Below are 26142 nucleotides of genomic sequence, written 5' to 3'. Positions count from 1 at the left end.
ATGTATAGAACTTGGTGAATGCTTTGGTTTCATGATTTGTATCTCTTTCTGAAATTGACTACTGGTTTCTGTCAAGGGATAGTCTTTACTTATACAGCTGGCCACTGAGATAAAATAGTGAAAAGAAGTCAAAAGGTCTCCCGAGTTGTCTTTGGTGTCTTAATGGCTGTCATAGAGACCTGCATCTCTTACCAGTTAGAAATGTATGCCATGGACTGGGAAGGTGGCTCAGCGGTAGAGCGCTTGCCTTGCATGCATGAGGCCCTGGGTTCAATTCCTCAGCACCACATAAGCAAAAAGAAAAAAGCTGGAAGTGGCGCTGTGGCTAAAGTGATAGAGCACTAGCCTTGAGCTAAAGAACTGAGAGACAGCGCCCAGGCCCAGAGTTCAGGCCCCACGACCGAACTCCCCCCCACCAAAAATGTATGCCATTCTTGCCTCTACCTGAGCGACAGCTTGCACATTACAGATAGTGGACAACAAGGTATGGAAGTCATGATAGAAAACAAGCTCATAAGGTGGGCCAGTGGCCCAATGGATAACACGTCAGACTACGGATCAGAAGAAAACAAGCTCATGCATATGCAAAAAGTCAAAATATTTCAGCCAGCACATTAACCAAGAAATTTGTAAATCACACACTATTTATTTTAAAAAAGAGGCTACAGCTTTAGTTATACATGAATAAACAGTTATATTTTTCTATAAAATGAAGGAGAAGTTTTTTTTTTTAAAAAGGAAAGACAAAACTGTTTTTAGACCCCATCTAGGCTGAGAGATTCTAATATTACAGAATCTTTCACAAAAGGCAGGGAATGACAATATCAGAATCAACACATGAACGTAAGAAGAAAGAGAACAGTAAATTTGAAGGAAGTCAGCCTGTTCCCACTTATTCTAGCTGTGAAAAAGTGTTGTGTAGGCACAGGCCTTCTTGCTCCTGAATGCCCACTTTATTGGAGGGAGCTTCTAATCCATGAGAATGCTCCAACTCCACAGAAAACATTTCTGATTAAAACACTGTCTCATTTACAATTTTACCTCCTCAGCAAGAGCTATAGTCAACACATTTTTAATTTTTACTTGAAGAAAACAATTTATTTTCTGATTGCAGCAAATTCTGCACACCAGCTGTTAACCCAACTCTCACAATTCTCCATCCTGTTTTTTTAAATTCACCCATAATTAAATAATCAAATGAAAGTCAATTTCATGAGGTATTTGATCAATTTAGAGCTTTCCAAATGTGATTCATTTCAAAGATTTTATTTTCTGAAAGACACATATGAAGTCAAAGAAATGAAAAAGCATTTTTTAAATGGCATGAGGCTTGTATTGAAATGGAAAGGTTCTAGGATGTTGGTGAAGAGTGTTCACCTGCAGAAAGTCAGAGTAGATTCTTTACTTAAAAGGGCAGCTTGTATTATTCAAGGTATTTGAACTTTACTTATAAAGGGATTTGCTATCTTGATTTTATAAAACCTATTTTTCTAATGTTTGAACAAAGGAATTTCAAACTTTATCATTGGATATATAAGAAGGAAATTTCAGTGAAAAATTATGGAATGAATTTCAGTATCCTTCCCCTACTAACATTAATTCAGTATGAGAATTATGATTACAATTATTATTATCATTGTACTACTGGGGTTCTAATCCAAGGTATCACATGTGCTAAACATGATTTGACTCTGAGCTATATCCTTAACCCTGAGTAAATGTGTAATTATCAATTATTTTATTATACTTTTTTAGAAAACAATATTTATGTACATGTGTGAATATATTTAAAATCTGCTCTAATTCTTAAAAAAATTACTAGAATTTTCATTTTCATGACTAAATATCTTGCTAGCTCCTCACTGTCTAAGTTAACAAAGTCTAAATTCTGGAATCCAATCCTTTAGGTTTCTGTGATCCAGTTCAGAAGAATGCTTTTAGGTTTATTTCTCTCTTCCTTATTAAAACCCTGTCTTTAAAGTTACATAGCCATTAACTATTGTTACTACATGCTTACTACAAGGCAAGTTTTATGGAATCAGAAATGAGAGAACAACTCTGCTTTCAAATAGCCTCAAAAAGAAAAGATAGGTGACCAGCTTCTTGGAGACTTGCAGGTGCAACAGTTGATGTGTGTTTAAGGTCTAATAGGAAATGCCATATGGATAAATGGTTCAGGGAAGAATTCATATGAGAGGTAAAGAATAAAGTAGAATCTACCAAGTTAGACACACGGGATTATGTTGATCTAGGCAAAGGAACAGCTTGTCCTCAGACACAAAAGGTTGAAAAAGAATCATGGGTTTAGAATTTTAACCATTGCTGAACAGCATAGAATTGTATTTTCCATCTTCTAAATGTCCATCCATTAATTCTTCTGTGCATGGTTCATTCTGCCATTTCTACAGATTAGAGTGAATAATGTTGGTTGTTCTTGAAACTCTAATGTCCCTAACATGACCTTGGCCAGAGTTTCTTAATTGACACAATTGATAGTTTGGATAAAAGGCATTGTGGGACATTTGATAGCCCTCTGGTATTCTAGCCACTAGAATCCCCTAATTAACATCCCACTCCAAGTTAGGAAAAACAGAAATATCTTCAGTCACTGCTATATATTTTCTAGGGGAAAAAATAGTCACCTCCACTTATAAACCTTTGTGTGAACATAAGTCACTTTAACATAATGTGTTCTGATGAATAGGATTAGCAGGAAAAACTCCATTTATATTCTTAAAAACAAAGGAGGAGGCAATAATGCTCAATAGAGAATGTACTCATTACCTTGCTCATGTAACTGTAACCCCTCTGTACAGTATTTTTTACAATAAAAACCACAGAAAAATCTATAAAATGCATACACAGATAAGTATATTAAAAACTAAACAAATATAAATCCAATCAGGTAGAAATACATTGGAATTATAAGTAAGCATACTAATTTCTCTGAAGATGTAGACAAATTATGTGAAAAAACCATAACTCAAGATGTAGAGTATGTAATCTATCTAGCCATGTTGTTAGATTCCCTACTGTTTGTTACAAATGGGGATTCTTGTTTATAATTCCTTAAGATTCCTATCTGTGCTGGAGACAAATATATCAGTTTCTCACATGAGAATACTGATTTTATAAAACTTCAACCTTAGCTATAAGAAATTTCATAATTATTTCCTTTTGATCCCAAGACCACTAATAATTAAATACAAAAAAAATCTGAGAATTAAAATCAGAGGATTAATATCTATGTAGAAAAAATAGAACACATCTGATACCTTCAAATCTTGTAATATGTATAAGAAAATTGTTCTATTAGGAGTTACTTCTGTAGATTAACTTAAAATATGTGCTTTAAGCAATTATTTGAATTCCCAAATTTTTAAGTTACAATCTTAAAAAGTGGAGACATTAAAAAAGAACCCTTGAAAAAATTTAAGAACCTCAATATTCATGTTTAATTGATTTATGAAAATATGTAATTCTTGAGCCTAATCTTAATCCATGAAAGCTCTTAAAGAGAAAACAAATTTGTAAACTTTATGAATTTAGTTCTTTTTTTTCTTATTCATCGTAAAGGTGATGAACAGGGGAGTTACACTTACTAAGTAAGTGATGAGTACATGTCTTTTTGGACACCTTACCCCTGCTCTCATTTTCTCCACTTTCCCCTCCCCACTTTCCTTTCCCCCAAGTTGTAAAGTTCATTTCCAACTTAGTCTAGTGAGTGACATTGTTGGATTAGTTCATCCTTTGTCCTGCTGTTTCTGGCATTCCCTTTTCTTTCCAAGGATCAGATAAACTTATAATCAAGACAAAGGACACAGCAAACAAAACAAAACAAAGCAAAACAAAAAACATGAAAAACAAATAAACAAAAATAGAAAAAAACAAAAGAACTTCAAACAGTACATTATAGAAACATATTTCCAATTACTCGAGTTCATTTTGATATGCTTCATTATATAAAATGGTCATATGCACCTAGCAAATGGGCTATAGTGATCCTCTGCTAAGACTGTCATAGACATAATCTAGTTATTACAAATGAAGGAATAAGCTTCTTATGAAATGTTTTATTTTCTCTATTTGTAAAAAAATAACATACATAGAAGTCAAAAGTGAAGGAATACGCTTTGAATCTGTGAGTTTAACAAATATATATTTATTTTTGAAATACAGTAACTTTTGTAAAAACTTTTGTTCTAAGGACATAGGAAAGCTTCAAGGAAATAAAACCCTCACTGAAGAATATGGGACATATTCTTTTTAACAGTGATAAAACAATATTACTAATAATGGGCAAATTGCTATCATGTCCCCTCTAATACAAAACCCTAAGGAAGTCATCTCAACTATGTAATATCCCTATTAAAAACTTGTAATATGAACATGGCTAAGAAGAAGCAAATAAATCTATGTAGAGTGACACCTTCAAAACAAATGGCCATGATAATGTAAGATCAGCATTCATAGCAACCAACCAAACAACACTCCCTCCCCAACTTGAAAAAGCAATGATAGAAAGAACAGGGGGGCTGGGAAGGTGGCTTCCTGGTAGAGTGTTTGCCTAGCATGCATGAAGCCCTGGGGTTCAATTTCTCAGTACCACATAAACAGAAAAAGCTGGAAATGGAGCTGAGGCTTAAGTGGTAGAGTGCTAACCTTGAGCAAAAGAAGCTCAGGGACGGTGCCCAGGTCCTGAATTCATGCCCTGGAACTGGCAAAAAAAAAAAAAAGAAGAAGAAGAAAAAAATAGGAAGAAAGAAAGGAAAAGAAAGAAAGAAAGAAAGAACAGGGAGTCAAAGGGGCGGTATGATTATGTGGTCCCTGTTGGGATCTGGATCTCTAAGTTAAAAAAAAAAAATCTATAAAGCACAAAATTGAGATATGTTCACAACTTGGATAAGGAAATATTCATGTGCTTACATGATAAATGCTGCAATGTTCAGGGGAGAACTCAAAATATGTCCATGATTCTTACTTGAACAGCTAAAAATCTGTGCACATGCAATACAATTCACTGTTCTACTGTGAACATTTCTCTAATTTAAAATTTTTCAAAGTTAAAAAAAGTTTAAAAGAACGTTCGCATGTTGAACCTCAGCTTTGTTTCCTTTTTTATGAAGCTCTTGAATTTTAGAAGTTGACCCCAATTTTCAGCACAGGGGACTAGCCTAGTCTAAGAATTTTTTGGCAATGATTTGGTCAGGATTCTCTCTCATGCCAGTCAATTCCACTTATTTTAGTTTTGAAAAATGCCCAGTAAATGGGTATCATTGGCAATAAACAATCACAAAAGTGCAGTGTATATGTTTGGTTCTCTCTCACACACAAACACACATATACAATACACAAAAAAGCTCATATAAAGGTTGTTCTTGTATAAAGAAAATGCATTTTATTTCAGAAAATACACTCACTCAAGTGTGTGCAGCATAGGCATTCATTGGTGAATTTAGACTAACAGGAAGTGATGTAAATTATACTTATTACACTACTGGGAGGCAATATATTAAATCCAGACAGCACATGGACACCACACAAGGAGTTCATTGTGTGGCAGGAAATCATGTAGCATTGGTGGGAAGACAATGAACTATATACTATGAAATCCCTCTGTGGTCATTGAAGACTAAAACAACTTTTCAAGGAATATGATTTTCTTCTCCCACTGATTTTTTTTTTTTTTACAAAGCCCCAAGGTATTCTAGTTGTAAGCATATTGAAGTTCTATTCAATTATTTCAGGCTGTTTGCTGGTCATTAAATTGGAAACAATAATAGACAATGAAGCTATAAATGTTTAGATTAAAAAAAATCATAGCTATGGCCAAACACTCACCGTACAGATGAGACTTACACCTGTAATCATAGCTACTATGGAGACTAAGATCTGAAGATCTCAGTTCAAAGCTAGCCTAGGCAGGAAAGTCTATGAGACTCATCTCCAATTAATCATCCAAAACAAAACAAAACAAAACAAAAAACCCAGAAGTAGAACTGTGTCTCAAAAGATAGAGCACTGGCCTTGGGTAAAAATTCTCAGGGACATAGCTTATTCCCTCAATTAAAGCCTCAGGGAGGAGAGAGAAAGAGGGAGGGGAGAAAGAGAGAGAGGAGAGAGAAAGGTGGAGGGGGGAGAGGGGAGAGAGAAAAAGGGAGAGGGAAAAAGGGAGAGGGGGGAGAGAGAAAGAGGGAGAGAGGAAGAAAGGAAGGAAGAAAAAAGAAAGAAGCAAAGAAAGAAGGAAGGGAGGAAGGAAGGGAAGGAAAGAGAACGAATGAGAGAAAGAAAGAAAAAGAGAGAGAACGAAAGAAAGAAAAGAAAAGAAAGAATAAAGAAAGAGTATACTTAGAAACTGATTGGTTGGACGGTCATCTTTTTGTACAACTACTTAATGATAATAAAATATAATTTAAAAAAAGAAAAAGGAGAAAGGAAGAGAGGTACTAAATGGTATAGCACCTCTATAATTCCAGGATCATTGCTTGGAGAAAGATCAACAAATAAATTACCTTGAGAGCAAAACAAATGATATACGATATGTGATCTAATCGTTGAGACTTGTTTCATTGGTCCATTGTATGACATAGCTTCCAGTGAAACACAAAACCCAAAGCTGGAGAATTGGTTCTGCTGCTCGTGTGGCCTGAAGAGAACTCTCAAAACAAATATGGCCAAAGTTGTATAAATCTAATGTCCAAGTTGCTGTTTTGCAAAAATGTCCTATCCAAAGTGAAATACTGGGATGGACTGGGGTCAGTGCTGTTAAGTATTGCCACACTAAGGGTATGTAGAACAAATACTGTTCTAATTTGTCAGTTCTTGCCACAAATGAATATTTCTAAAACGGCACAACAAAAAGCTCAGCAAATAACTTAGTAAAAATAATCGTACTGGTGTATCGCTTCATTTTTAAGAAACATGTCATTTTTTAGTGCACAACTTCTTTCGTAAGGGTGAAGTTGGACTCACCAGGCAAGTACCCAGGAAGGTTTGACTGGGACAAGACATGACTAAGACCTCCCCGCTCCCCAGGCTGGAATTGGGGAAGTCAACCCAAGTTTACCTGACTGATCATACTGTGCCAGGTTGTATTTCATTTTTTAATATTATTTTTTAAGTAAACAGAATAAATTTATTTAAAAGCAAAAGGAAAGAATAGTGAAAACGGATTCTCCTTGGGAGGGGAAGAGTTGGTTATCCCTTGTGGGCTTTGTATTCACCTGTGCACACACAATCACAGGTAACGGTTGAATGTCTCTAATGCTACTCTTTGCAACAATTCTTTCCAACATCATCTCTCACTCCCCACCTCTTAAATCTATTTGATATATACACTTTCAGCAGTGAAACACTAACCTAAACTGACTGGAGATGTTTATGCAAATTGCATAAATTCAGTATCTCACTTTTCTATCTATAAAATCAGGACACGAATAGTCATTAACTCAGGACTTTTGTCATGAATAAAGAGAGAGCAAACAATGTGGAGGCTACAATTCCTTTTGTAGAATATGTGTGTTTGTGTGTGAGTGTGTGTGTGTGTGTGTGTATTTAGATCTTTATCTGCAAAGTATAATGTAGTAGAAAGTTGACAAGATTTCACAAGAGCTAATTGTAGTAGTTATTTCAACAGACATTACACTCTTAAAGATCTTGTTTTCAAAAGCTTTTGTATCCAGGTGTATGAGAGGGTAGGGAGAATGTGGTCATATTATTCAATATATTTGCCATCAAACTAGAAAAATTAAGAGATCAAATTAGGAAAGGAGGGGGGAGAATGATGAAAGGAGTTATAAAAATAAGATAAACTGTTGGGTGCTGCTGGCTCAGGCTGTAACCCTAGCTACTCAGGAGGCTGAGATCTGAGGATCAAGGTTCAAAGCCAGCCTGGGCAGAAAAGTCCGTGAAACTCTTATCTCCAATTAACCACCAGAAAACTAGAAGTGGTGCTGTGGCTCAAGGGGTAGAGCACTAGTCTTGAGCTGAAGAGCTGAGGGACAGTGAGCAGGCCCAGTTCAAGCCCCATGACTGAAAAAAATTAAAAAAGTACTTAAAAACTGATTGTTGGTCACCTTTTTGTACAACTAAAGATAATAAAAATATAACTAAAACAAAAAACTTTGGAAGGTGGCCTTTGCTTGATAACATAATTGATAACTTAGATCTAGGGTCTGAAAGATGTATCTTTCCTATCACTTGTTATTTCTGGATGACTTTTAGTTTTACATTCATTAAAAAAGAATGGTTTAGTGGTCAATTTTAAGGGCTGGTTGTTACAAAATAAAAATCTTCATTTTCAAAGTATTGATTCCATTTTATGTGCATTTTCCACTTAACTATGCACAGTGGTTAAAAAAATTCATAATGAAGGTTTAATTTGAATGGTTAAACGCGTATGATTTCCAAGATGTCTACGTCAATGTTAGTAATAATTAAGGAATTTTGTTCCATACAAAATGCTTTATTTAACCTTCATGCCTTCATTCAGATAATTATACAAATGCATACAATTAAAGGTTTAAACTCTATTTCGGTTCACAGCTCAATTCATAGGAAAGTTGAATACAGAAAAGCAATGCACCAACAGAATATGTCTGAGACACCATTAAAAAAACGATAACACTTGTTCATTTAAATCTCTGAGAATAGACTGGAATAATTATCCTGTGAGAGAATCTCATTAGGAGGGTCTCCCTTTACATTATCATAGGGCAAAAAAAAAAAAAAAAATCACCATTTTACAGTAAAAGGAAAAAAGCTCTGAGTATATTTACAATACATACACTATACATAAATACAAGAACAACACTTACATAATATTAATAAACTTATAACAGGGATTGCCTAAACACTACAGAGTATATAAAATGCAGAGGAAACTATTAGGAAATTAGATCTTTAAGTCAGAGAAATAAATTCATTTGCAATTAAACTCTGAACAGAAAACCAAACAAAGATTTACGAACTCAACACATCTGCTTTGCCAGCATCATTGGGGGACCTTATTCTTATTTTTTTTTTTTAATATGTAGGATTTCCTCTGGGCACTCTAGCTCTCTGAGATCAGAAACATACGAATCATTTGTAAAGTTACATCCATAGAATGAATTAGATGCAGCCCGTCTATTAATTTCGCTGTTCAGAGGCTTTTGGCTTAGAATAACTGTTTTGCAAACTAAAGGATGTTTTTATATTTTTCCACAAGAGATATCTGTGATCCAGTCACTATGGATAATGAGCTAAGTGCCAAGGATCAGGGGTGCCTACTTGATTTGGCCAAAGATGGTATTATGCTCTTTGTTTCCATGGGAGATTTATTCAAAAGAATATGACGTTTGAATTGACGACCCCCGCCCCCAACAACAATGTCTAGACTACTGCTAATTATAACTAAGTCATTTTAAGTGGCAGGTGGGTATCTTAAAGGTGGTCTGTTCTCACTGTTTCACAACACAGAAAGTTCTGAGTACATTCTTCTATGGACAAACATGAATTTGCTGGTTTCTCTTTGTAAAAAATGATCATGATACACATAATTGCATTATGATGCAGGATGACATAATACATAGACAATGTTTTTCAAGCTGGTTTTATCAACTAATTATCTCATTTCCACAGAGTTGGTTTGCCATGTGATGCAATGTGTCCCACACAGACATGAACAAAACAATACAACTACCATCCACTGAGGGGACATAGATTTTTTTTTTAATGAATCTTTCAACACAACAAATTGTGGACAGACAAGTTGATAGGAAAGAGCCTTGTATATAGGCACCAGTGCCCCAGTTCAACAATCCCCATCCAAAGGAATAAAGTCTGAAGAACAAAATATATGGTATGGTCTGGATGCAATCACAAAATTCTGTCATGGGAAAACTAAGAAATAGGAATAGCGCAAAAGCATTTTCTATAATGTTTTATATTGTATCTTTAGAGCATGAAATTAATAGAAAGATTTGATATGCCCTGAAAATACCTTACTTTTTTTTTTATGAATGCGTGGACACTTGTACTTTTGTATTTACACCCCCATTCTATCCTTCTATTCACCCTCATTTCTCAACAAGAAAAAAAAAAATCTCTGTGGAAGTCTTGGTTAACTTGCTTTGGAATGAAAGGACAAATACTTCAAATTTCTAGAGATGAAATCCCGAAAGAAAAAGTACTGGTAGGATTCTGTCCTCTGTGCAACTCTTTTAAACTGGCCTACAGCGGTGGTTTTGTCATTTAGAAATTATTGGTGCTGAAACCAAATTAACTGAGAGGAACGAGCCCCAGTCTGCAGTCACTGGATACATGGTCACTGGCTTTCAACATGGGGATTTGTTTATACAAGTTTATCTCCTCCTCCAGTCAAGTAACAGGGAGAAAGATCCTAATTCAGGAGATTCATTTTCCAAATACACAAATGCTATGGGAAATGACATTCTCTTAATGTTTTTTGAAGTCCATTAGTGCTTTCATGAATCAATGCTGTCAGAGATCTTGTCCTACATAGAGTGGGCAGGATTTCATTTCTCTGATATTAGACAGCTTCGTGCATAAAACTCAGCTAAACTGACAATACTATAAACAACTTATTTGTGGGACTATTTAATACATTCCAAAACAGCGCTGTTTAAGTGAGAAATCTGGAGTCATTCATTGATCATCATCTGAATATTTGTGACCACCACCCCATTACCACTTGCAAGAGTAACCTCTGATATTACTAAGTCCACAGAGGTAAGGATTCAAATGTACCTTACATTAGCAGATCTGTTAGTGAGAAGATATTTAGTGTATAAACAAAGACAGGTATAGAGTTGAGAAGAACCAACTTGGGCTAAAATGATACTTAGTGGGGGGAAGTTTTGCTGGTCCTGAAACTCCAGGCCAAACATTTGGAAAGAAAGAGGCAAGTTCAGGGATATGTTTGGTTGTCTCTATTGGTTTTTAATGATCCTTTGTAAACAAATTTCCATTTCAAATATTCTCCACCATTGTCAAAGTCACATGTTACATTAAGTGATGATATTTCACCCAGAAGATGATAATTCATACAGGGTGCCAATAATACAACTGAGTTAGAGATATGAAAAGGTAAGTACTGGGACAAAATGGACAGTGTGGTTAGTGGGTACAGAGCCAGGAGGCTTGCCATTCCGTCTCTACCATTTACTTTTTGTGTTCATTGACATCTCAGCCTCTTTGTGCCTCAATTTCCCCATCTATAGAATGAAGATCTGTTGTAGAGATTGGCAGTAATGTGTCTAACGCTTCCTCTCATAATGCTTAGGGCATAGTAAGTATTTAATGAAGAATATTTTCTTTTTCCTTCATTTTGACCTTTCAGGATATGTAGTGCTTTCATACAACATGCACAATGAAGGCCAGTCAAAATTTAACTTCAGCAGACCAAGAAGCACAGTGACTTTCCTTTGACATCCAGTTATCTCTGCTTCATCCTGGGTGCAGTTCCTGTCCCTTCTCCATCCTGCAACTTAAGAGGAAGCAGGATGGTTTACTAGGCCTGTGATCTGGCTCTGGAAAATTCTGTCCATGGTGGTAGTAGTCTACATTGACTAAAGCCTGAAAGGTTTAATGTCAGTCATACTTTTAAAATTGCTCTTACCAAATGTTTGGCTCTGAAAAAAAAAAAAAGAGTATAATTTTGCTGTTAACCACAACTTGTTTGGGTGTATTTGTGCTCTGAGATGACAGAGTTGGAGAATTTCCAGGGTTCGTGTCTATTCAAACAGCCTCTGTGTATTTTTACCCATGACTCCACTTTTAGCAGTAAAATCTTTTATTTTTTGGGGGGGGAAATACTTGTGAAATTCTGAACTGTAAAGCAGGTAATTTTCAGGAAACTGCAAAATGGGTTAAAAGCTAGGCTGAGAAAACCTCAGTAGCACTTTGGTAGATATTTTGGAAAGAAATGTTACTATCATCCCCAAATGGTTCTTAGAAATACATATATTAGAAAATGTAAGGGGAAAAAGTAAGCATGAAACATATAGATATGCTTGTGCATTTGATATAAGAGGACATAATACGTAGACAAATATCTCTCAGAGTTTTGCTTTAAATAAATTGGTATTTTTGAACTGAGCAAAGCTTCTTGAGTTATGTATACTGTTTCATAAGGGATAAATCACAACATTTTATCCAAAATTATAGTTACCATCTGCCCTTAGTATACATTGAAGATTGACCTTACTGTTCATATTTGCATTCTTATATTCTTCAAGCGAGAAAATCAAATTAAGAAATGCTAATGAGAAATAAGATTTGATCCTTAAAAGTCATAAAAGCTTTTTTCACCCTCCCCTGAGGATATGTGAACAGATTCAATTTACTATGTGCATACATTTACTCTGGATATATGTGTTTTCAAAATATCTGAAGAATTATTGCTGTGAAAAAGTATAGAAACATCTCATTGGTCATGTCTATAGACAGGCACTTTTAGCACTTAATTAATTTTAGAAAATAGGCATTAGCTTATTCCCATTGCCAGTACAGATTCATTTTACATGTGACCAAATCCATAGCACTTAATCTTGTCAACATGCAGCTATGCCTAAAAGCAATTCTTCTGGAATTCAAACAAGAATAAACACCTGTATTGCTTTCTGCTTTTCTTTTTTTTAATCAAGAAGTATTTTGCAGAGGAGGAAGAAAACAGGAAGAGAAAACAATCCTAGGTGATCTTTAGCACAAATAAATTCCTATTCTCTCTACAGGAAGAAAAGACATTAAAATTTGTTGTCTGTAGCAACTTAAAATGACTTCAGGAAGTTTTCAACCATTCTTACTAAACCATGATGCATGGTCACTCTGTTTTGACAGAAGATAGAGAATGTGTTCTGATAAGGTGGGACTGAGTTCCTATGGCAATATCGCTAATCGTGTGTAACATACACAAGGCAAACCTGAATACGATTTTTTTTTATTGTGATGAAAACTAGAAGCTCTTTCTCCCAACATACTTCATCAAACTATTTACAACCTCTGTAAAATCTGCATGTTTGAAAATATTTTTCCACTATCACATGTTATGAATACAGTAAAATATCTTCACTCTATTTTTAAAGATGCAGTATCCTTCTATATCATTTTATGAAAAAAATCTGAATTTCTATCGCAATTTCTTAGTATTTAGCATATTTAAAATACCAATGGACATGAGTCACTAAACAGACATTACTCTATAATGTAACTGTGAAAATATAGCATCTTTAATCTTTATGTACATTTCTTAGCTATAAAATGCAGGCAAAGTCATATTATAGTATTAGAAGCTGAATCCCTAATAAGGTAAATAACTTACATTTCTAGAGGGTATGGATTATTACAAATTCTTTCCTTAAAAAAAGGGTCTGATGATATTTATTAGCCCAATGGCTACTGCATATACAGGTGTGTGCATATGTGTGCATGGGTTGGGTGTGGATATTTGTCCAGGTAAGTGGAAGGCAGTGTGGGGAGAAGTAGAAATGTAACATGGAAGACATGATTTCCTAAACCCCTGTCCTAAACCAAATCGAATTGAGAACAAATTTATAATAGAAGATGTACTATCTCTCAGAAAAAGTAAAGGAAGAGATTTGTCAATGATGATGGTTAATAGGCTATATTTACCTGGTAAGTTCACAGGTATTAGTGAGATCAACGTCCAAGAGTGAATTGTGAACTATGAATATTAAGGCTTCCTGGGCCTGTTAACAATTCTCCAGCCATCTCACATTCAGTCCCTTCTATGCAGACTGGGGCACAGATGCTGGTATTAACACTGCTTAAATTCTGTGAGTCCTTACTGTGGCTGCTAAGACAGCTTTAAAACAACACCACAACTACATTTCTAAGTATTCATAACAACATAATGAAAGTGTATTGATACACGTTGAAGGCCTCACCTCATCAGATGATTCAAGTGCAGCTTTGGTAAGTACAGATAAATAAAGTACAGAATAAGGAATACTGCATCTTTATCCATATACATGTTATCAGGCTATTGAACTGATTTCAAAGTGCAGGATCATATTGACGTTTAAAACACAAATGGATATTTGAAATTAAAACATGATGCATACAAATGAACACAATCTTCATGTAAACTATTCCAAATTTCAACCGGAATGAAAGTAGCCCTTCTAATGATCTACAACTGGCATCTATAAACACAACAGCATTTTATAAGACTTTTCCCCCCCAACAATTTATCTTCCTATTTCCCACTTTAATTTTAAAGTGAATAAAAAGTGCTCTCTCTTTTAATGTGGTTTGTTACTGATACTCAACTGATTTTGAAAACAAAATGTCCTCTTATGTATTTTGAAAAAGGCAGTGGTATAATCTTTATGGTCAAGTCATTAAGAATCGCATTCTAAATGCCTTAATAGAACTTAAGACAAGTTATCAAGTAGAGACCATACCACTCACAACAGGAGGCTAAAGGCAGAGGAGGAAGTATGAATCTTTTCAAACAAGATCAAAATATAAGGGACTCTACTAAAAACCTTCAAATAACATTAACTCCCTTTAATCAACCTATACAATGCAAAGAGAAAAGTCAAGCCTCTGGCAGCTACTTCTATGTCACAGTTATGCGTATGAGAATTCCCAACCATGCCATATCCTAGCTGTGAAACCAACCACTTCACGGCTAAACCAAAAGAATGTTTCTAGTTAGGGAACAACTGAATCTATCCCTTTTCTGTAGTTTATCATTGCACTGTGCTTTTCAGAAGAAGCTAAAAAGACCCATGAGATGGAATAGTGGCTTTTCTATACCTAAAGATATTCCATTTCATTCTGTCTCAAATCACTTTCCTTTTACCTGAGGAAACACTTTTAGGAAATACTCTCATCAAGGAGAATTTGTGATGTCCCAACACAAGCCCCAAGTAAGTTTCGGTTGCTAGGGCTAGATCAGAGACTCATTCACTTACATGTGCTTGGCTCCCTTCTAACAGTATTGCCACGTCAAGACAGGGAAATAGGATAATGCGGACAGGATCGATTAGTTAACTTACCATCTCAGTGTGGTTCCCATTTCCGGAGGGTGGCGAGGACAGCTCACTTCCCCAAATCTTTCCTGTAATAGGGGGTGTGCCACCACATTTAGTTCTGTGCTAAACTTAAATCCAGATCCTGTCAGTTCCATAAGTTCTAAAAACTGTTACCTACCTGCAGTGCTCTACTTTCAGTGGAGAAAAAGATTGGCTCTTCTTAAGAACAGGCAGAATAAACTAAACTCTATACCTGAGTGATTTCCCTCACTGGTTCTGGGGGCCATGTTTGGGAGTTCATAGCTATTCAGACTCTTTCTCTCTGTGTGTTCTTTCCACTGACTAGTAATCAGTACTGGCTGGCATACACAACCCCCCACCCCTTTTTTTTCTATTCTGAATTGGTCACGTGCATTGAGACATCTAAGTTGTATACAGTACAGATAAAAAAAAGTTCCAGTTGGTAAAAAAAAAAAAAAAAAAAGCCTACTGGTTAATCGGTAGCAGATCATAGCTGAAGAAGCTATTTATCAATTAAACTAGAGCCCTTGTTAAAGGGAAACTACCTGATGAGTTTTTCAGACCTGGCAGAAAAAAAAATAGACCACATACTTTTGTAGTTATAATTTGAGCTGAAATTCATTATACTGTTGCTTGAATACTTAAGTAAAATTTCTTTTACTATTTTCTGACACACATCATCCTGGTTGCAATGTTCATAGTCCTTGATTCATCAGAGTAAGATTATCTGAATTAGATGATCCTAGAAAGGATAATTCTCTCAGCAGAAATTGTTTCTGAATGTTCAAACACCTTAAAAATGAGCTAGGAATATTTCTGAGGTTATTTTGTGCAGTTCTTCAAATCAAGTGTTTCTAATTAAAATACAATGCAAAGGTCATTGCTGGAGACCTTTTTTACCTAGCTATTAAAAAATCCTAACAACAACAACGAAAGTCTTACCTAGCCCCTTTGCCACATAAAGCTGGAGGAAAAAACCCCAGAAAGCAGAAAACACAACCCAGCTTTCTGTGGATTAAAAAAAAAAAATAGATGATAATTTTCCCCAAAAGAACGTTGGTGATGTATTGCTTTATTTACTGTAGTCTTTGCTAGCTGTAAAAGGTTCCTAGTTTTAGGAGGTTAGATGGGACTCTACTTTGCTCTCATCCTAATTCCAGGATGAGAAAGGTTCACTATCCCTGCAGATGCCAATCCAGGACCAGGGAGTCCTGGTACAGTTTAGAAAATGAAATGTGTAAAAAAGATCCTATGGGAGAGTTGCTCTTCTTGGCTCTCCATGAGAGAAAACTAGCACCATGACAGGCTTTCTAGGGGCGGGCGCTGTTTTTCTATTGACTCAGGCCCACAGAGAACTGACCTGCTACCCGAAGAGTTCATTCCTGGCTATGCCTCCCTCATCCTTTCTAGTCACCAAATAATTGTAGAAAAGGGGAGTGTAATCTTTAATTGTGGTACCCAACCAAGCACAACAACCAACAGAAAGATTACCTCAGGGCTGGAAATATAACCAAGACATCTAAAATGCTGGGGTACTTTTTTTTTTTCCCCCTCCCCTCTCTCCACAATTCCTTTAGTAAGTATAAAAACTGGTAACGTGAGTACTCAGTAAAGTTATTGTAGAGAAGTCCTTTTATTCATTATTGCTTTTCTCCTTGAGAGGTTCATTATTTCCTCTGCTTTGTCTGATTTTTCATGTCCACTGACTTTGCCTTGGCAGCCCCACCTCTTACCTTGGTGCCAATGTGTCTAAGAAAGTCCCCCTAACCCCCCACTTCCTTGTAACCAGACACTAGGGGCAGGAAGAGATGATGCCTGGGTGACAGAACACTGTAGTTTGAAGTGGGGCAGTAGGTTTTTGTTTTTGTTTTTGACAGGCTCTTCCTATTCAACTACAGAACACCTCTGGGCCAATCCATGGCAGGGCAGAGACTTCAGGACTAGACTTCAACTGAAATTCTGCTGCCCCTCTGCTCAAACAGATGAACGAAACGACCAGAACAGAACAAAAAACACTCAAGGACAAACAAATGAAAGATTCAATGTTGGTTTTCTTCAGGGCATGGCATGATGACACGTTGCGGGTGGGATTCTAACGGCTGCCTTCGCTACTGCAGAGGGCTGCTGAGTTTGCCTTTATTTTTCAGGTAATGGAAACTCTCCCACAGCTTCTTCCTTCCTATGTTCATGCTGTTTTGCTGGTAACAGATCGGATGTGTGTTCTAGCTCACTTAGGAACTAAAAGTTTTGTAGAAAGGGGCTCCCAGGGTAGGGATGATGGGAAAATCATTCAGATCGAAAAGGTCTTGCTCTAGCTATCAATTTGTGGTAGCTGACCTAGAAGATATTGATAACCAAATGTCTGACAGCTTGGAAAATGTATAAGCTACAAACATCTGTCAATGGCAGAGGACAACAACTCGGAAAACAACTGCCTGGCTCTTCCGGAACGTGGGTAGCGCTGAGCTCTCAGGCCAGCGTGAAGAAGACGTCTCTTGCGTGGTCGTGATGGGGATTACCTTCAGTCGGAAAGGAGAAGTGGACGTTCTGGTTCCTGCTCTGGTGTCTGACATCGTGGGATGGTGATGTCCTTGGCGTTAACACTGTGAAGGGGATTCAGCCCTGCTGAATTGGATGCCACTAAGAGATCCAGCTCTTCCTCCCAGCTGGACGAGGGGCCTGCTTCACACGAGCATGTGCCTCCGGCGGTGCAAGGCCAGGTGATCGGACCGAGAAAAGCTGCGGTCACAGTCTGCACACTTGAATGGCTTCACTCCCGTGTGTTTGCGGTAATGCCTCGTCAGTTCATCTGAACGGGCAAACTTCCAGGTGCACCCTTCCCAGGTGCACTTGTAGGGTTTCTCTCCTGCAAGACACAAAAAGGACACAGCTTTGGTGCTCCACGACTTTTCCATCACAACCCTGGCAAGCCTGGTGTGCTGGGGGAATTGTTGTTCTCAATGAGTTTTCCATTTGCCACATCTTTGGAAACCTTACCCATCTCACTGGCAAGGTTTGGGGGTCAGAGAGGTGAGGGGTTTCATTTCATCTTTCCTGCTCTGCTAGTCGGCAAGTGAATGAGCACTTGCATTCTCAGCTATGAAAAGCCAAAGTATCGAATGGAATACACTGATTTCCCTGGGTATAATCGTATAATCGCCCCTAGTGGACAAAAAAAGAAGAAAAAAAAGAGCAATATTAGAACTCTACCCAGTCTGACCTGGCTCTAAGCCTGGAAGCTGTAAGAATCATAAAGGGGAATTAGTAATGGTTTGTTTCAACAAGTTCTTCTTCATATGCATCACTTGGATAGTTTCGGATGATTTGGGGACACAGGACCCATTTATCAGGCAGTGAAAGTATACAGACTTCTTCATGAAAACCCTCAGAAATTAGGAACCCAGGATTCATACACATCTACCTTTCACTTTTCCGTTGGGCAATGAGTGTAGTAGACGCCTTAGCAGTGTAAGCAGAAGTACAGTTTTCAGGATTTAAGAATTAGGAGGGGGAGCCTGAGGAGTCCTGAAGCTAGATCAAATGTTCAAAGTCCTTGCAAAAAGAAGTCTGAAGAAGTATGTAATTTGACCGGGGCCCTTCAGTCAATTTGTAAGGACAGTAAAATATGCAAAGGCTGTGCTGGGAAAAGATACAGTAGCCATTGTCCTACAGACTCCCCAGGGATCCAGGACAATAGTTGACCCAAGTACACTCTTTTTCTTGGTTTCCTTCAGAAAGGAAACCCTGTCCCCACACAACCCCACAAAAACTGGTCTCTCCTTCCATCCATTATATGTAGCCTGTGTCTTGGCCTGCGAAGGAGGGCCTTGGAGAAAAGGCAAGGGAGGGAGCTATTTGCTAATCCTTATGTTCGAGACTGCAAAGTTAAGCATTATTAACACCACTTTACAGATGAGAAGGCCAAGACTCAATGCAGCGAAGCAATGCACTGAAGACCAGTGAGAAGCTGTGTGTGGCTCTGAATCCAGTGCCTTTCACTATTCTGCAGAGGTAACAAACAATGTTTTTACCCTATCTCAACTTGGTTGTGTCTTCAGAGAGAGATGGCTCCTTTTTCTTGGTTAGTCTCAAATTACTTTTTTTTCCATGTTCAGAAATTTTAATTAAAATGTCCAAAATGGTATATATACATTTACTGAAATGTGAAGGGTATCGTTTTATCACATCTTATTTCTTTTAAATTACTATCAGAATATTCCACAAAGATTTTGTTTTGCTATCTTTCTCTTCTACCAATTGTTGGGTCTTTTTGGAGTTCACGGACCCTTTTTCTGCAATTTCTGTATCTTCAGAGCCTAGAACTGGTTCCAAGAAAGTATTTGGATAGATTAGTAGCACTGAGAATGTGTCGTATGTGAGTGCATACACGTGTACACACAGGAAACTAAGTCCTATAAATGAGATATACAGGCAATGCCTACATGGGAAAACTAAAGTAGATTCATTCAACTGTTAGATGAATGCTGTCTATAAGGATTTGTTAGGATCCAGTAGTCCTTTTGGAAGAGAGTGAATATGTAGTTTAGCCTATTACATCTAGAAAAATGGCTTCATTAGTTGAGGTTCCTAAGAAGCTCAGGTTACTCTAATAAGAATCTTTTTAGTAAAAGTCTACTGATGGAATAGACTCAAAATCTTAACTGGTTATTCAGTCTAACTGTTCCAAGGAGAGAAAACCAGCGTTTCCATGTCTATTGATTATAGAATTTGACAGAAATCAAACAAAAACTCAGCAAACTTACAAGAGTGGTGATCTATAATAGACCACATCAATGACAATTGTGTGCTTTTCAGCAGGTTAAATGCCATCTCTTTTTGGAATTTCTATCATGAGCGCAGGTTCTGATATTAATCTTGATATAAAATCCAATCCTTCAAAAATACATCCATCTTTGGAAGCATTGAGCTCAATGTTTGGAACCAATGAGGCTCTAAGCTAGGTCCTATGCTGTGGTACAACCAGCCAAGGGTGGCAAAGCTCCAGAAGGAAAGAATAAAGGATCTTCTTAATGGGGAAATAACCACTTCTCCACCGTACAGAAGGAGATTGTGTTTTTCTGTTTTCAGGAAGTAGCATATGGTATTAGAACCTGCTCTCAGCTGCAGAAAGCAGAAGGAGGAGCTGTGTGACTGACAGCCTGAAGATGAGTAGCAGACGAAGCAGGCAAGAGACCTCAGCAGCGCCTCCAGGAGGATGTGTGAGGCTGGCATGGTCCAAGGCAGAGACACATGATCATTCAGGTGCTGTCCTGTCCATTTATCTTAGGAACCTAATTCTCTAATTGACTCCTTGAAATACTTAAGTCATATATTCACTTTTGTTTGGGGAGTTTAATAAAGGCATTTATGACCTTTTTTACTTGAAAGTCTAGAGAAGGAATTTTGGTTGACTATAGCTCCTGTTTTTAAGTTTTTAATAGTTGAAAAAAAAGATCCAAAGAGGGCCATTTTGTACATGAAACATATTTTAGTGTCTGCAAACAGGTTTTTATTAGAACATAGCCACGTTGGTTTTGTTTACAGATTGTTCTGTTTGTTTTCAGGTGAAGGCAGAATTGAGCAGTTATAACCTAAAACATGTACCACTCCATGCCTATTTACTATCTAGCCCTCTACTGAAAGGCTGACCCCAGATCAAAGGGATGGGCACTGCTTTTTGTATGCTTCTTGAATATGTCAGTTGATAGAACTGGTGTACACATTTAATGTAGTTAGTTTAGGATGGGGCGGGGGTGGGGCGTGAGGGAATATTTTGGTTATGTTTTTCACAGCCTCAGATTACGCATCTCAATTCAAATTTCAAGTAATTTTAGAAATAAACACATATGGCATTTCTTTTTTTCCACTTTCCACAATAACTATGTGTAAACATAATTTCCTTTACCCTTACATCACTGGGAGGCAGCAATTATACATGCATTTAGTTATTTTTAACTGTGAAATTAAATTTTAACAGATGAATAAAAACTGCCCATATTTTGGGGATACTATGTGGTGTTTCGATTTTTTTTTTACATTGTCAATATTTAAATCAGGCTATATATATATATATATATATATATATATATATATAGTTTGAGGATATATATATATATATATATATATATAAAGTTTGAGGATATATATATATATATATATATATATATATATATCCTCAAACTTTTATCATTGGTAAGGGAAACCTACAAAATCCGTTCTCCTATTTTTTGAAATATAGAGTACGACACCATTATTTAGGTTCACTGTGCTTTATCTCAGAAGTTGTACACACACACACACACACACACACACACACACACTCATGACAGGGGTGGGTGGAAGCAAGGGTTTATCTGAAACCACAGATGCGCAGCAAAGAAAACAGAGTAAAAGTGAAAAGCAGTTTGTGAGTATAACCAAGTATAATACACAAACATGAAAAACAGAGAAACAGGCCTCAGAAACACAACTTCCTACTACAGGACACAGAAGCTCATGAGCTGTTGGACCTTAAGGAACAAAGCCTGGATGGACACCTTCTCCAGTAGGGGGAGCTGGAGGAGGAAGCGAATCTCAAGAGTAAACTTAATTATCTGAGGGATAAATGACTTTCTCTGGAAGTCGTCATTACAAAAATGGATCATTTCTTTCTGCCACCCAAAACTTAAGAATCTTATGCATAATATTCATAGCCCTTATTGCCTTATATTAATTCTTTTAATATTAATGCATTTCTATTCATTAAAAAATAGGAGAAAAAGAACAAAATCTTCAAATCACCTTTCAGAATTAGAGGCTAAATGATGAAGTGCTTGGGAGAACATATAGCTCCCAGGCTAGGCCTTCTTTCCTTGCTCAAAAGAGATTACTCCCACCCCGAACCTTTCATCCAAAAGGTATCAATAAATCATACAGTGCTCTCCTTGGACTGGTAGAGTTGCACAAATGGATAAAAATATTTTTAGTACCTATTGTATTATTTTCTTATATAATATTTATATGAATGCTTTGAAAAAACTTAAAGGATATAATCTTATAAACATATTAAGCTAATAGGTGTTCAATTCATGACATGAATACAAAGCTAATTAAAATGATGAAATTCATAAGGCATATAGCGTATGTATAGATGAGTCTTCTGAAAGGCTTTAACATTAAAAAAAAATCTTTCCTTTCAAAATGTGCTAGAACACAGAAGGCTAAATATACTTTTTAAAGGTCAGTGGAGGGAAAGAATGGCAGTTGAGTTTTCCATGTCGACGTTCCTATGGAAAGAGTTGGCTTGGATGATGTAAGGAGATGGGACACTTCCCAGAGCCCAACAGCTACCACACAGAGCTGCTTTGCTCCACACAGAATGCCAGTGGCAGTGATGGGGGTTTCCACGAATGTCTTCCACGAATAGCGCAGTATCCTAGAATTTATCTGAAGTATAAGAGTACAAATACCTTATTCCAAACTGCTTTGCCCTACAAATGATTTGGGAATAAAAACAGATTATGTGTTCTTTGCTCCTTCTGCCTAATCTACAAACACAAACACCAAACTTCTTTGACAAAATCCGTGAAAATGTCTTTTTCAAAATAACATGGTTTGATCTTTAACATCAGATCATTGATTCTGGTTTCCTATATTAATCCTATGAAATAGTGAGGAAAAGTTATGATCCAGTTTCTCCTTTACCTTTCCTTTCTCTCTTTCCCTCTCCCTTTATTTCTGAGAAAAAAAGAGAATATACGTAATACATACATATATATATAATGTGTGTGTATAATATACACATATATGTATTATTATATGTATTATATAATCTATATAATATGCACACAATATATAATATACATATATTATTATTGGTATGTAATTATGTGTATATATTATATATACATATCATATATAATATATAGACAGCTATACAGATAGAGATTAGCAATACGTTTTGGGACTTTTGGTAAACATGAAGTCATCAGTATATAAAGAAAAATCAAAGGTCATCAGATAAAATCTTGGTGGCTAACTAGGTGACACTGCTAGACTCTGGGGTACAGTTTTGTAACTTCTAGGTTTTCAGTTCTGCAGTGATTCTATCATCACAAATTCTTAGGCCATCTTCACTATTTTTATATTAATAAAGCAATCTGACCACTTTTAATCTTAAAAAGGATTTTTTTTTTTTTGCAAGTCCTGGGGCTTGAACAACTCAGGGCCCTGGCGCTGTCCCTGAGCTCCTTTTGTTCAAGGCTAGTACTCCACCACTCGAGCCACAGTGCCACTTCTGGCTTTTTCTGTTTATGTGGAACTGAGGAATCAAACCTGGTTTGGTCCGTGCTAGGCAAACACTCTACCACTAAGCCACGTTCCCAGCTCCTGGCTAATATTTTTTTGTCCTAAAATCCCTCAACTCCACTTTTGGAGTTCATGTTAAATGCAAATTTATATAAATAAGCAGTCAGTTTTTCTCCATTGCTCTCCTTGCTCCTCTCCTTGCTTCTGCCTCTCTCCTCCCCTTCCCTCTCGTTCTCCCTCTACTACTCTCTTTTTTCTCCCTTTTCTACTCTGTTCTCACAAGTATTATTCAAATAAAGCAAATGTTCTGGGACACTTAATTAAGCGTCCTGGGAAAATAACAAACTCACATCAGAGTTTTTTTCTTGAAACAGTCAATACACACTGATTTATTATGAGAGGGTTTTTCTCTTTCCATTTTAGTTAAAGGAAAGGATTAAGAGTCACTCAACGCATTTCCATGACATTTACCCAGCAGAAGGCACAATACAATCTAAAGAAAACACAAGTATTGAATGGATTCCCCAAACTGACCAAACAAAAATAACTGTTTCAGGCACCTCCTATTTCAGCTTGTGAATTGCTGAAAGGTAAATGTGCACTGAGACAAAAGGCAGGTGCCCTTGCGTATGAAAATGACGGGTGAGACATTCACTTAGGAGGAATGTGCAGTTCAAAAGGCCTGCGTTAAACAAAACACGGTGTTCTCATCAGCTTCTGTTATTTTCTCAAGCAACGAAAAGAACACCTTTGGCAACAGGAAGCATAGGCATTTTCTTAGGTTCAGAAGTGCATTTATGAAATATGTCCCTGTTTAACTTTTATAAAGTTACAGGGACCAGACACTGACAAATGATCTTCATTACATTCAAGGCTCAACATATTTGCTGTGACAATCTGTTTCATGAGGAATGGAATTTGCATACGAGGGTGGGGGGAGGAGAGAAACACACACAGAGAATCAAGATGCCTATCTTGTCTTCTGGTTTCTGTTAAAATAGTTCATGAAAGTTCACAGAAATCTAGATCTGGGAGGAAATTAGGTACTTTCAAGATGAGGAAACAGAAAGCTGAGACCAAGAAAGAGCTGAGATTACCTGAGTCAGCCATGACTAGACCAGGCTGACCTGTCTTTTGGGGGGTTAAGGTGGCATAAACTATCTTTATCTTTACAATCAGGCAGAAGGAATGGCCAAATAAATACAGACCCAATCTCCAGCCTGCTGCTGGATCAGAGAGGCTGGAGAGTCCAGCTGCTTAGAACACAGCTTCTTCAACTGTGCGCATGCTCCCTACTCTTAATGCGTGGCTACGGAGCACAAAGCTACACATGCCTTGTGTTTGATGAATGCAAAATGTTCAAGAAAGAAAATGTCATCTTGTAGTTAGGAAATCCAAGATTTGTCCACGTTTACAAAGAAATACAAGTGATAGGTCAAAAATAGATCCTGCTTGCTATTTTTAAGAAGTGAATTAAGATTTTTGGCTAACTGCTACCTATCCGGATTCAGACTTTTGGAAACATTCAAAGGCTAAAAATCACTGAATAAACCAAACAGACTAATGTATTACTTAGAGTGTTTGATTCACTTTGTCTTGTAGATTCAACTAAACACATCATCAATATGCTGGCCTCTACTCCCTCCAACCCCCCTAAACTGTCTGAACTGACTTAAATTATTTCTAACTCTAACTCCAAGTAAGTCCCTAATTAGTTATCCATGCCATTCTATAATGGATACTTTTATTAAAATATTATTCTGTGAAACATACAATGCTTTCCATGTACCTTACTTGTCTTTTAAGAGCTTTAGGACATTAACCCATGTAACTTTGACATCTTCCCATTGGCTCAGTTGTAATAACTACTTCACCAAGTCATTTAGTTAGTATGTATCTTACTTAACCACAACTCCACTCCACATTTCAAATCACTGCTTTAATAAACCAGAATATCTGGTTAAAACCGGACAAGCAGACTGAGAACTTGAGTTCTAACTTACAAAACGGCATGGCTACTACACAACCTATATCCTGAAATATCCTATCACAAACATACTAGCTGTACAGACTTTAAAGTCAAAGAACGTTCTTTAATTTGGCTGTCCTGAATTTCTATTTCCATGTGATGACAACACTCATTTTCTTCCTTTGCATCTGCTTCTTTTTTCCTTCAGTTCTTTTTGCTGAGACTCTACCTTTTACCTATCCCAAGATCCTGTCTTTTTCTTCTCACCAACTCAAGTTTCTCCTTGGTTCCCATGACATTCACTATAGCTTACAAAAGAAAGATCCCAAAGTATCTACAACTCCATTTTGCTCCAAAGACCAGAGATATGTCCAAACTTGTTTATGATTTACCATCTAAATAAGACCCGATCTTCTGATCTGCTGTGAGTGCAATGTGGACTTATTCATCTCTCCAGCTGGACAAATTTCTAAGACTCTTCAGTCTAGAAGGAGAATGAGTATTCCTTCATTGCCCCAGTTGGATCATTCCTTTTGCCAGCTCTGCACATGGAATACTTGCTCAGCTAACCTCTCTAATTTATTTCCACAGGGGTGGTCTACCTTTCCTTAGTTTTATGGCTTTGTTTTCCTGTATTATGTTTTAGCCCCTCCTGTTTATTTTCTGCCTCGCACTGAAAATGGCCTAAAGTCCCCTTCCCCACTGTATCCCCAGGGCCCAGCTCAGTGCTTTGTACTAATAAATACTTGTTGATTAACTGAATGGAAACCACTGTAACTCAAATACTTCCTTTCCTTTTAAAAATAGAACAAAGAGGCAACAAAAAGTAATCTACTTTGTGAGACACAGAGTGAATTGCTCACA

The 26142-nt window shown here is 36.8% G+C and overlaps 1 protein-coding gene and 1 long non-coding RNA gene across 3 annotated transcripts in view; one reads left to right on the top strand and one right to left on the bottom strand.

Annotated features, from left to right (window-relative positions):
* The first annotated feature begins 8230 nt into the window (after positions 1–8230).
* On the top strand, positions 8231–25498 carry LOC122112572. The gene is made up of 3 exons (XR_006148242.1): positions 8231–9124; positions 18979–18982; positions 25487–25498. It is a non-coding gene; the product is annotated as an uncharacterized LOC122112572 (long non-coding RNA).
* Positions 9516–26142, bottom strand: part of Klf12 (Kruppel like factor 12) — a 355582-nt gene continuing 338955 nt past the window's right edge. For both annotated transcript variants that reach the window (XM_042685420.1, XM_042685421.1), the window contains exon 8: positions 9516–17889. In XM_042685420.1, coding sequence (XP_042541354.1) covers positions 17708–17889 — 182 coding nt within the window. In that variant the 3' untranslated portion in view covers positions 9516–17707. The remainder of the gene's footprint in view (positions 17890–26142) is intronic.

Source organism: Dipodomys spectabilis, unplaced genomic scaffold (genome assembly GCF_019054845.1).
Source record: "Dipodomys spectabilis isolate Male_0828 unplaced genomic scaffold, ASM1905484v1 ptg000095l, whole genome shotgun sequence".
Classification (NCBI taxonomy): Eukaryota; Metazoa; Chordata; class Mammalia; order Rodentia; family Heteromyidae; genus Dipodomys; species Dipodomys spectabilis.
This window is presented reverse-complemented; position numbering and strand designations above follow the sequence as displayed.